Here is a 12554-nt window from a genome sequence, read left to right as displayed (position 1 = left end):
GCTGAGTCAGGCTGATGTACGGGAAGAGGTGGGGCCTGGCCTGAGTCTGACTGCTGCTTCATGACGGGCTCTCTCTACGAGGTGCTTTTTGAGACAAAATTTGTGCTCTTCAAAGGTACAACTGGGCAAAAAAGATACTGCACCTTGCCGAGATACAAGCTTCATTGAGGAAGTTCAGGCAAGCATTGATGGTTTTTGCTGACTGAGAAGGAGTGTGGGCAAGCACAGATTTCGAAGGCTGGAGTCCAATACCCATAACAGGATACCAGGAAGGAGAGAGTGGGGATGGACGACTAACCCTAAAACTTAACTAAAACTATAGAGTGAAATTCTAAACTATTCACAATCTATACATACCACATATATGCAGATTGAACAATAAAGAGGAAGATGAAGCTCCGGACACTATAGAGGTTCTGACCCAGGCTTTGCAGCTGTAAGAAGGAACTCGAAAGGCGGTTGCTCTGCTCTATCTCCTCAGTTGGAGGCATGAGGAGACTGAAGGCTCATGGACAGACCAACTACTTTCAAGAATTCTCTGACTCTGTGCGCATGGAGAAAATATGCGCCCATAGTCGAATACATATATGGACCAGCACTCAAAGAATTTGTAGTTTAGAATTATTCATATATGTACCCAAAGACATACACAAATACAGATGCATTTTAAAGTCTATGAATAAGGTGTACTCATGTTCTGAGACTTATTACAGTCTCCAGAATATTAACCAATGCACTAAACCTGGCAACAAGACAGACTTTTCAGTTACTCAGTTTAAATTTTTCAAAATGTAACTTTAATTCTTTGTTTTCAAGTTCTTACGGCTGTAATTACCTAGAGCAGTGTTTCTAAACGACCAGTCCGTGGACCGGTGCTGATCCCTGAGATCTCCCTGACAAAGTTGAGGAAGGCAGCAAGGCGGTCCCTGGTATCAAAAAGGTTGAGATATACTGACCTAGAGGATAACCCCTGTGTTCTTATAAGGACCCGATTGACTAAACACGGCTACATCTATTTCCTTACATTGACTCCGTATGAAATTCTGTATTATTTCAAAAGTTTAAATAGCTACTTTTTAGCCAATAGGTGGGGTCTGGGGAAGCAGGGGGAAAACAGTATGTGGCCATGTAATTAAAGAATATCAGAGAGCATATGAACAAGGCGGCCAAATTAAACTGCACAGGCAATCATAAATCTAGCATATCCTAACTTTTGAGTACTTGACTTTGCAGCTATTTTAACATAGGGTTTTTTGTTTGGTTTTGTTTTTTTAAAGGAAAGCAGTAAACAGAATTATATGCAGCTAACACCTCCACACCCAAAATTGTGATCATCTGTAGTGCTTAAACACTGAGCCTTCAACACTGCAGGATAGCTTGAGCTACATGACTAGCTACATTACCTGGCATCTGCAGAAGGAAGAGGAGAAGATAACTGCTGGAGCCATGTGCTGGGTCTGGAGAAACCTAGTCAGGTTCTCTCTTCCTGCCTCCCATCCTAGCCATTTATTCCTCATTTTGTATTTGTACATTTGATTTTTCCTTCCTTAGTGTAGAACTTTACGCTTGTCTTATTGAATTTAACCTTACTGATTTCAGACCAATTCTCTAATTTGTCAGGGTGGTTTTGAATTGTAATCATGTCCTTCGAAGTGCATGCAATACCTCCCCAGTTTGGTGTCATCCACAAATTTTATAAGCATACTCTCCACTCCATTATCCTACTCATTAATGAAAATGATCAATACTACAAGACCGAGGACAGACCCCTGCAGGACCCCATTACATACATTTCCTCCTACTTTGACAGTGAACCACTGAGAACTACTTGGAGTATGCTTTTTCAACCAATTGTGCATCCACATTACAGTAATTTCATCTAGATTACATTTTTCTAGTTTGCTTATGAAAATGTCATATGGGACTGTGTCAGAAGCCTTACTAAAATCAAGATATGTCACATCTGCTGCTTCCCCCAAATTTACTAGGACAGTAAACCAACCAAAGGAGGAAATTAGGTTGTTTTGGAATAATTTGTTCTTGACAAATCCATGCTGGCTACTATTTATCACCCTATTATTCTGTTCAGGTATGAAAATAATAGATCATGCAAACAACCTTAACTCTGCCCTACAGAGAACTTTGGGCGGGGGGGGAGGGGGAGGGGGGAGAGAATAAGAAAAATTAATGTGCATTTAAAAATTAGTTTAATCTAATCTGGGACCAAATAAACTAAAAATCCTGAATCTTAATGGTATGGTTACTGCATGGCATCACTACAGGGCAGTTAAAGTTGTTTGACTGCCTTAACTGGGCATTTAGATACCTTAACATGTTTGCAGCAATGATTTTTTTTACCCTTAAACTACAGATATATATCCTCAGCTATAACTCCATCATAAAGTAGTTTTTAATCTGAGAATTTTATCTGAGTAATGTAAAGGTGCCAGAGTGTACTGGTGAGTTTGGCCCTTAATTTGCATGCTAGGTCATGCTGTTCAGAGGACGAAATCATTATTGCTTGAGCTCAGGCTCCTCTTTCTTTATAGATTCTGTACTAGAGAACATGTACAGATTTCCCATGAAAACTTTATTTTTACCACTCTGCATTTGAAAATTACTCAGTATTTGGTTAGTTGCCCAAATACAGTTTCCCAGATGTACTCCTGTCAGGCTGGGTCCAGTCCATGCATATGGGATAGACACACTTAGTAATTATGTTCCTCAACTGAGAAACTTCATTGCATCCAGTCCTGTTACAGCTTTTCAAACTATTGTGGCTTGCTTTCTGCTTGTACATTAACCAACATACTGTGGTTGCTAGCAGAGGTTATAACACTTATTATTTTTTAAAATTCTGATCATATTAATTAGGTTTTTAAATTTGAAGATAATCCTGAAATAAATGGTTATTGTAATCAGCAACTCAGGCATGGTCTGGCTAAACAGGTATGCTGAATTCCAACTTGATTACTTGGGCTGTCCACAAAAGAACATTTTCTAGTTTTTCCGTTTTAAAATTTCAACTATAGCAAAAATTTAGTTCACTAATCAAAAAGTAAAACTTCATTTGTTGTTTTAAATATAAGGATATGGTTCCTTGAGAAATTGAATCTTCTTAATATTGGAGATTTATTATACTGCAGTTGCACTAAAATATTTCTTCACTGTTTTACATGAACTGTGACCAGAGCAAGGGTGGTAGCTCCAGAAATGAAAACAAATGTTGGATCTTGATAATAGCTATAAAAACATATGAATAGTTTAATAAGTTTCAGAAATGCTGTATATTAAAAATAAGGCCACAAAGGCCATTTAATGATGTCATACATACTGAAAGAAAAGTAAATGGGATAAATGAATAATTTGGTCCCCTATTACAGTTACTATCAAAATATTTTAGAATATGTTATTTATAGCCATCTCTCTGGTCCTCTCTGTAATACAGTACCTCTTCATTAACCATAGTATATTAAGCACCGAATAAATTCGTATTCCACTATTACTGCACACGGAAAAAGCAAAATGCCTATCATCTTTTAATAAATGAAAAACAGAAGTTATAAACTGCATATAGTGAAATATTTTACTTGCACTACTTACTCAAAGAGCTCTCTGTTCAGCAATGCTGGTAAGTCATATTCTACAAGGAGCTCATAGCTATGCCACAAAATTGCTGCTACACAGTGCAAATGGGAAGGAGATGGCATCAAGAGACCATACTCTCTTGTTGAGCTGTTTGGGCAAATGTAACTGATCCGGACATTTTTTTTCATGGCAGCTGCTCTTGCAGAATCACTGACCCACTTCAGTAGGGCTTGAATTCTAGAAGGCAAAAGCACATAGCATATTATAACAGAAGATCAATCAGCAGTAGGAACCTATAAAACAGATCAACTAGCTGCCCCAAAATAATTTACACTAATCTATTTCTTTAAACCAATATTAAAGGTAAACTACAAATCTTATAACATTTCCCAAGGTTCATTAACTGTAGAACTTGCTTTTTTAAGTTGGGATCTCATACTGATCTGCCACAAATTGAATCCATGTTGCACTTGCTCAAATTTCACATTTCCTGCACCATTTGTAAAGCTTGGGATGTCACTAACCATTGCAGGAGAAGCAAAGACGACTTAATTCACGACTTGGCAATAATTAAAAGAACAAGTGATTTTAAAATGTATGTTTTAAATTGTAAATATTTGTAATTTTATAACACAGTGTACAGGGAAAAACCATTAAACTTTGGGAGCAGAATGTAGGGGAAGCAACAGAGCTATTGCATCCATAGCAGTATGGAAGAACAATTACCTAAAGTCCTGTAAGTAATAGCTAATATAAGCAGAAGGAAAAAAGAGGTTTCACAGATTCATAGATTCCAAGACCAGCAGAGACCACTGATCATCTAGTCTGACCTACTGAATAACACAGGCCATAGAACTTCCCCAAAATTATTCCTACAGCAGATCTTTCAGAAAAAACATTCAATCCTGGATTTAAAAAGTGTCAGTGATGGAGAATCCATCACAACCTTCGTAAAATTGTTCCAATTATTAATTACTTTCACTGTTAAAAATGTACACCTTATTTCCAGTCTGAATTTGTCTAGCTTGAACTTCAAGCTACTGGATGTGTTACACCTTTATTTGGTAGACTGAAGAGCCTATTATTACATATTTATCCCTCATGTAGATACTCAGACAGTAATCAAGTCACTTCTTAGCCTTCTCTTTGTTAAGCTAAACAGAATGAGCTCTGAGTCCATCACTATAGGGCATCTTAAATGGTTGGCACCAGAAATGGACAATGTATTCCAGCAGCAGCAGCACGAGTGCCAAATACAAAGGTAAAATAAACTCTCTAGTCCTATTCGAGATTTCACTGCATCCAAGGGTCGCATTAGTTCTTTGGCCACATCATCACGATGGGAGCTCATGTTCAGCTTATTATCCACCACGACCCCCAAATCTTTTTCCATGTCACTGCCTCCCAGGATAGAGTCTCCCATCCTATAAGTATGGCTTATATTCTTTGTTCCAAGATACATACGTTTAGCCATATTAAAAAGTATATTTTCTTGTGCCCAGTTTACTAAGCTTTCTTTGAAGAGAATGCAAAGATAGGTAAAATGCAAAACTAGAAGTTTCTTTATAGTTCTGTGCTCACAGGATATTTCAAACTGGATCTAAGAAAAGTATGTTTTAGCATAATGAGAAAACACTAAGCAATCCATTTTTAAACAATTATTTTAATACTTAAAGACATTAACAATTCAAATAATTATTTTACCTGTCCTTTGTTCCAGGGTCCTGAGTTGTTCCCAGCTGATAGAGAATGTCTATTGTAGAGTCAGAAGACAGGCCATTCAGTCTTCCAAAAAGTAAAGGGCTATTCAAATCTTGCCACACACACAAAAGGAAAAAAGTAACAGCAGAAGTACTCATTTAATTCTTTTTGTTTTTAAAAGCGCACGTGGGACACAATTACGGAGGCAAGTGTATTATAACTCGATACTAGGATTGAGTTGAGTTTTGCATTTAAAGCAAGGATTCAATCTCAATATATAAAGAATGCCACATGTCCTCCCCCATACCACCTGTGAGTATTCAGAAAACGGTTCTGAGAATTTACAAGTAAATTCATTAATTTCTCTATTAAAAATTGGTTCTTTACAATGTAGTCAGACTTTGTTCTAAGTTACCCCAAAGTGGAATACCATTCTTTAAACTTTCCCATATAGTTAAAACTCATCAAAATCTTGTGCATATCTCATATTTAATGATTTTTTAAGTAGTGATGGTAATTTCTTGTTTTTCTTCATAACAGAGTTTCTTCAGCAAATTTAATGAAGATATTCCCTCTTCCAAAATGGCTGACACATCCTATTGCTCTCAGTAATACTGAGACCACTTGCAGTCCTCAGTTAGGTACCCATTTTGAGAATATTGCTCTCCATGAGACTGAGGCCACAGGATATTCTCAGAAGAACTGCCCACCACCATAACCTGCTCCTCACAGTGCTTTTCTTCACTTCCTGACAGGATAGGTTTCAGAGTAACAGCCGTGTTAGTCTGTATTCGCAAAAAGAAAAGGAGTACTTGTGGCACCTTAGAGACTAACCAATTTATTTGAGCATGAGCTTTCGTGAGCTACAGCTCACTTCATCGATGAAGTGAGCTGTAGCTCACGAAAGCTCATGCTCAGATAAAATGGTTAGTCTCTAAGGTGCCACAAGTACTCCTTTTCTTTTTGACAGGATAGGGAACTCTGTCCTATTACCTTAAAGAAGCTTAGCTTAGCTTCACTTCTACTGGGAACAATGAGAGTTGGTGGCTATTTTGAAACAGGGCATGTTCATGAGGACAGGCTGTGACTTAAGTCCTATTCAGGATAGGAGATGGCAGCCATTTTTAAAGCAGGCTACTCCTCATGAGTTTCTCTGAAGAAAAGAAATCTATACACTAGCCTCTGCTGACAGAAACATTCAGCTAAAATATAAACAGCAAAAGTGACCATTAATACTTTTTTTTTTTTTTTTTTTAACTCTCTCTCCCACCAGACCTATTTACTTGGGGGCAAGAGGAGGAAAAAAAAAAAGACGGTTACTCACCTTTGTAACTGTTGTTCTGAGATGTGTTGCTCATATCCATTCCAATTATGTGGTGTGCGTGCACCGCGTGCATGGCCGTTGGAGAATTTTTACCCTAGCAACACCCGGTGGGTCGGCCGTGGAGCCCCCTGGAGCGGCGCCTTCATGGAGCTGGATATATACCCCAGCCGACCCAGTACCCCCTCAGTTCCTTTTTGCCGGCTACTCCAACGGAGGGGAAGGAGGGCGGGTTTGGAATGGACATGAGCAACACATCTCAAAGAACAACAGTTACAAAGGTGAGTAACCATCTTTTCTTCAAGTGCTTGCTCATATCAATTCCAATTAGGTGACTCCCAAGCTTTACCTAGGCGGTGGGGTCAGAGTGAAATACCGTGGATTGTAGGACCACTCTAACAAACATGCATAATCTCTGGCTTGTCGGACGATGGCATAGTGAGAGGTAAAAGTATGTACTGAAGACCAAGTAGCGGCTCTGCAGATCTCCTGGACTGGGACCTGGGCCAGGAAAGCCGACGACGAGGCCGCGGCCCTTGTAGAATGAGCAGTGAGGGGCAGGGTCGGAACACTGGCCAGATCACAGCAAGCACGGTTACAGGAAGTGATCCAAGAGAAGATCTGCTGGGATGAGACCGGGAGGCCCTTCATCCGTTCCGCCATCGCAACAAAGAGCTAGGCCATTTTCCTGAATGGCTTTGTATGCTCAGTGTAGAAAGCCAGGGCCCTATGAACATCTAGGGAGTATAGCTGTTGTGGCTGACGAGTAGCGTGCAGTTTGGGGTAAAAAACCGGGAGGAAAATGTCCGGGAAGAAAGGCCGGGTGAGGTCGTAGCCGCACCTTGTCCTTATAGAAGATCATGTATGGTGGTTCCGAGGTAAGAGCTCTGAGCTCGGATACATACGTGATAACAACGAGGAAAGCCGTTTTCCAAGAGAGGTATAGGAGGGAACAGGTGGCCAACGGCTCGAACGGAGCTCCCATAAGCCTGGAGAGGACCAGCTTCAGGTCCCACGTGGGGACTGGCTGTCGTACCTCTGGGTAGAGATGGTCCAGGCCCTTAAGGAACCTACTGACCAGGGGTTGGCGAAGACAGATCGGCCATTCGCTCCCGGGTGGAAAGCCAAAATGGCTGCCAGGTGAACCTTGATGGATGATATTGCCAGGCCCTGCTGTTTCAGGCTCAGGAGATAGTCCAAAATAAGAGGCACGGACACCAGGAGGTGGGGCATGCTGCAGTGAGTGCACCAGCATGAGATTCGCTTCCATTTAGCCATATATGTGGCCAGAGTGGAAGGCTTCCTGCGACCCAACAAAACCTGCTGTACCAAATGAGAACAGAGTAGCTCAGAGTGACTCACCCATGCAGCATCCACGCTGTGAGGTGGAGGGATCGTAGGTCGGGGTGACAGAGGCAGCCGTGATCCTGAGTGATCAGGTCAGGAAAAAGAGGCAGTGGAACCAGGGCGTCCACCGAGATCTCCAACAGCGTGGTGTACCACTGCTGTCTGCGCCACGCCAGGGCGACCAGAATCAGTCGTGATCTGTCCCTGCGCACCTTGAGCAGGACCTTGTGTACAAGGGGAAACAGTGGGAAGGCATAAAACTCGTCCATGGGAGTAGGAAGGCATCTGTGAGAGTGCCCAGGGAGTGGCCCTAGAGGGAGCAAAACGCTGGGCATTTCCAGTTGCTGTGTGAGGCAAACAGTCAACCTGGGGAAGATGGAGTGGATGACATTGGGATGGAGCGACAACTCGTGGGATTGGAAGGACCTGCTGAGGTGGTCCGCCAACATGTTCTGGACCCCTGGGAGAAACTATGCCAACAGGTGAATGGAGTGGGCTATGCAGAATTCCCACAGTCGAATGGCCTCTTGACGGAGAGGAGAGGAACAACCCCCGCCTTGCTTCTTGACATAGAACATGGCCATGGTGTTGTCTGTGAGGACCGCCAGGCAACGACCATGCAACCACCCCCGGAAGGCTTGGTGCGCAAGACGCACCGCCATCAGCTCCAGTACGTTGATATGGAGAGAGAGATCGGACGGGGCCCATAGACCTTGCATCTGGATGTCCCTGAGATGGGCGCCCCATCCCAGGGCTGACGTGTCCGTGACGAGGGACAAGGAAGGCTGAGGGATGTGGAAGGGGACCCCTCCGCATATTGCCCTTGGGTCTAACCACCACTGGAGGGAGGCCAGGACCCCATCCGGAATGGCAACCACCAGGTTCAGGCTGTCTCGAGCTGGGCGGTAGACTGATGCCATCCAGGCTTGAAGAAGGTGGAGCCGTAGTCTGGCATGTCTGGTCATGTATGTGCAGCAAACTATGTGCCCTAGAAGACGCAAGCACATTCTTTCCATCGAGGTTGGGAAGCTTTGAAGGCTCCTGATGAGGCCTGACAAGGCTTGGAAGCAAGCATGTGGAAGGAGGGCTCAAGCCCGCACAGAGTCTAGGACTGCCCCAATAAATTCTATCCTCTGGGTCGGCTCTAGCATCGACTTCGCCATGTTGAGCAGGAGGCCTAACCGTTGAAACGTGTCTGCGATGAATTGACGGTGAGCCTGCACCTGCTCTTTGGTGCGCTCTCGGATGAGCCAGTTGCCGAGATACGGGTATACCTGTATCCATCGTTGATGAAGGAAGACTGCTACTACCACCATACATTTGGTTAACACTCAGGGGGCTGTGGAGAGGCCAAAGGGAAGGACTGTGAACTGATAACATTTGCAGTTGACAACAAAGCGGAGGAAGCATCTGAGATCTGGATGAATCATGATGTGGAAATACACGTCCTTCATGTGGAGGGTGGCATACCAGTCTCCAGGGAATGTATAATGGTGTCCAAGGAGACCATGCAGAACTTCAACTTTACCATGAATTTGTTGAGTCCGCGCAAGCCCAGGATAGGCCGAAGCCCACCCTTTGCCTTGGGGATTAGGAAGTAACGGGAGTAGAACCCCCCACCCCTCAGCTCCCTTGGAACCTCCTCGACCGCCCCCATGGCAAGGAGCAACTACATCTCCTGGATAGGGAGTTGCTCGTGAGAGGGGTCCCTGAAGAAGGACGGAGAGGGAGGGTGGGAAGAACGAAAATTGGAGAGAGTATCCCCTTTCCACCGTGCGAAGAACCCAACGGTCTGTGGTTATGAGGGACCAGGCACGGTGGAGATGGAATAAATTATTCAAGAATGGGGTAGGATCCTGAGTGAGGTCCGGTACACCGTCCTCAGGCGTCCCCTCAAAAGTTTTGTTTGGGACCCACCAAGGACTTGGAAGGACCTTGGGTCTGGCCGGATTGGTGGTTGGAGGGTTTTCTCCTGCCACAGCACCCCCGTCTTCTATAGAAGTCCTGCCTCAGCCGAGGAAGAGGGTAGGAGCATTGAGGCTGCAGTTTAAATGGTTTCCGCAGTGTATATGGTGTGCGAATCCCCAGCAAATGCATTATAGCCCTAGAGTCTTTGAAGCCTCAAGTCTGTCTTGTCTGAGAACAGGCCCTCTCCATCAAAGGGGAGATCCTGCAAAGTTTGCTGAAGCTCTGGTGGTAAGCAGCCAAGAAATGCACCTCATTGCTATCCCTGAAGAGAGGGTCCGAGCAGCAGAGTCCACGGTGTCCAATGAGGTCTGCAAAGTGGTTTGCGTGACCACATTGCCCTCCTCTACCAGAGCCCCAAACTTCCAAGAGTTAAAACTGTATCAGCTCAGGAGAGCTTGCTGGTTCGCAATCCGGAGCTGGAGCCCTCCGAGGAGTAGACTTTGTGCCCAAATAAATCGAGGTACTTGGCCTCTTTCGATTTAGGTGCTGGGGCTTGCTGACCATGACACTCCTTCTCATTCACTGAGGGCACCACCAGTGAATGTGGCTGTGGGTGAGTGTCAAGAAGTCATATCCCTTGGAGGGAAAGAAATACTTCTGCTCCACCCCCTTAGCAGTTGGGGGAATAGAGGCGGGTGTTTGCCAGATTGTTCTGGCCTTGGTTTGAATGGTCCAGATAATTGGTAAGGCCACCCTGGAAGGAGCCTCCACAGATAAAATGTCAACCACAGGGTCCTCCATCTCAACCACCTCCTCTGTTTGCAGGTTCATGTTCCACGCCACTCTGCGCAAGTGTTCCTGGTGGGCACGGAGGTCTATCGGGGGAGAGACCTGATATAGCAGTCCCCGCCACAGCCTCATCGGGTGAAGATGAGGAGGATGCCACAGGAGGGAGAGGATCATCCGGGACCTCTTGCTGAGCTGTGCCCCACTGCTCTGGTCCAGCGACCTCAGTGTTCAGGCCGGGAGCTGGAGTTGAAGGAAGAGGAGCTGCCGCCTGTAAGGGCGATGCCACCATCTCCATGCCTCCGGGAGCAGGACAGCTGGCAGAGGCCTCAAGCACTCATGACTCGGACAGTGCCGAGCGAGAAGCCCCAGAAGGAGCACCCTGGGCCTGGTGGTACATTCAGGGTATCCAAAAGGGCCACTGGGTGGACCCTTGAGCAGGCCCCTGTTCTTGTGCCTGCCACTGATCTGCCCCTGAGCCCAGGCAGCCATGATCCGAGTGGTGGCAGTCTGAGAAGCGTGACCCTGCCTCAAACCCTGATGAGTGAGAGGTGGAATGCGATGGCCACGGTGGTGCCAAGTGGGTCTGCGCCAAATCACGTTGACGAGACAAAGTTGATTGGTACTGCGAAGCTGGAGATCGGTGCTGAGATGGAGAAGAACGGTGCCGCGACACTGGGGAGTGGTGTCTGGACCTAGATCAGTGCCAGGACCTGGACCGGCGCCTGGATCTGGACCAGGGTCTCGACGACTATGACCAGCGTCGGGAGCAGCATCGGGACCGGGATCTACTCCTGGATGGTGACCAGAGCGGTGTCGAGACCGGTGCCGGGAGTCAGAGTGGTGCCGCAAGTACGACCGGCACCACAATGGAGAGCAGTGCCGGGACTGTGAACAGAGTCGGGAACAGCGCAGAGAGCAGGATCGGTACCAAGACTCAACTGACAGTGACGGGAGATGAATAAGAGTCGGCTTTCCCCTGGATGGTGCCATGCAGACAAGTGGCGGTGCCTTGGTCTGTTGAGAGGATGCCAATACAGTTAAGGCAATCAGATCCCTTGCCGCCACAAAGGTATCTGGTGTAAATGGCAACTGGACCTCAACCACGCTGTGAGACGGGGAGTCCAGTCGCACCGGACTCAACGGCTCCATCCTCAGTGCCGGAGTCAACAGTGCCGAGGCCATCACCTGTGTCCCTGGGCGCTCTGCTGCAGGACGAGGTTCTAAAGGTGGATCCAGAAAGGGTGGTGCCTGCTGAGGTGGGCCAGCCTTTTCCAGCTTCCAGTACCGTTTCTGACCAGGTGAGTGAGAGCGGTGCCAGACTGAAGATGTTGGTTGTAGTGCTGGGGAACCTCTGTACCGCGGTTCTCTATCCGAGTCCAACCGCAGTACCGCTCCTGTAGCTGAAGCCAGGGCACTGAGTACCGAAGCGCTCGGCACCGGGTCTTGCTGTGCCACTGGAGGCTGAGGACTAAGAGCCGCCTCCATAAGGAGCTGTCTCAAACAGAAGTCCCGCTCCTTCTTAGTCCGGGGACGAAAGCTCTTGCAAATCCTGCACTTCTCCACCTGGTGAGATTCCCCCAGACACTTCTGGCAAGAGTCGTGGGGGTCACCCGTTGGCATGGGCTTGGAGCAGGATTTGCAGGGCTTAAAGCCCGGAGCTTTGGGCATGAGCCCAATCAAGTATGGGGAGGAGGGGAAGCCCTCTTCTCCCCCACTAACATAAACTACTATTACTATAACTAGAACTACAACTATTAATCTATAACAAATACTATAACAACAAGCTATGAACAAACTGTAGAGTGAACGCTAGGGAGAGTGGAGAGTAGCAAAGCCAAGCTCCACACTTCCAACGACCATCACGGGCAGTAAGAAGGAACTGAGGGGGCGCTGGGTCGGC

General features: G+C 45.9%; 1 protein-coding gene across 1 annotated transcript in view; it reads right to left on the bottom strand.

The window, feature by feature from the left end:
* BIRC6 (baculoviral IAP repeat containing 6) overlaps positions 1–12554 on the bottom strand; it is a 320172-nt gene that overhangs the window by 141169 nt on the left and 166449 nt on the right. The window contains 2 exon segments of the mRNA XM_073338417.2: positions 3604–3825; positions 5293–5401. Of these exon segments, the coding sequence (XP_073194518.1) occupies positions 3604–3825; positions 5293–5401 (331 nt within the window).

The sequence above is a fragment of the Lepidochelys kempii genome, chromosome 3, assembly GCF_965140285.1.
Source record: "Lepidochelys kempii isolate rLepKem1 chromosome 3, rLepKem1.hap1, whole genome shotgun sequence".
Taxonomy (NCBI): Eukaryota; Metazoa; Chordata; order Testudines; family Cheloniidae; genus Lepidochelys; species Lepidochelys kempii.
This window is presented reverse-complemented; position numbering and strand designations above follow the sequence as displayed.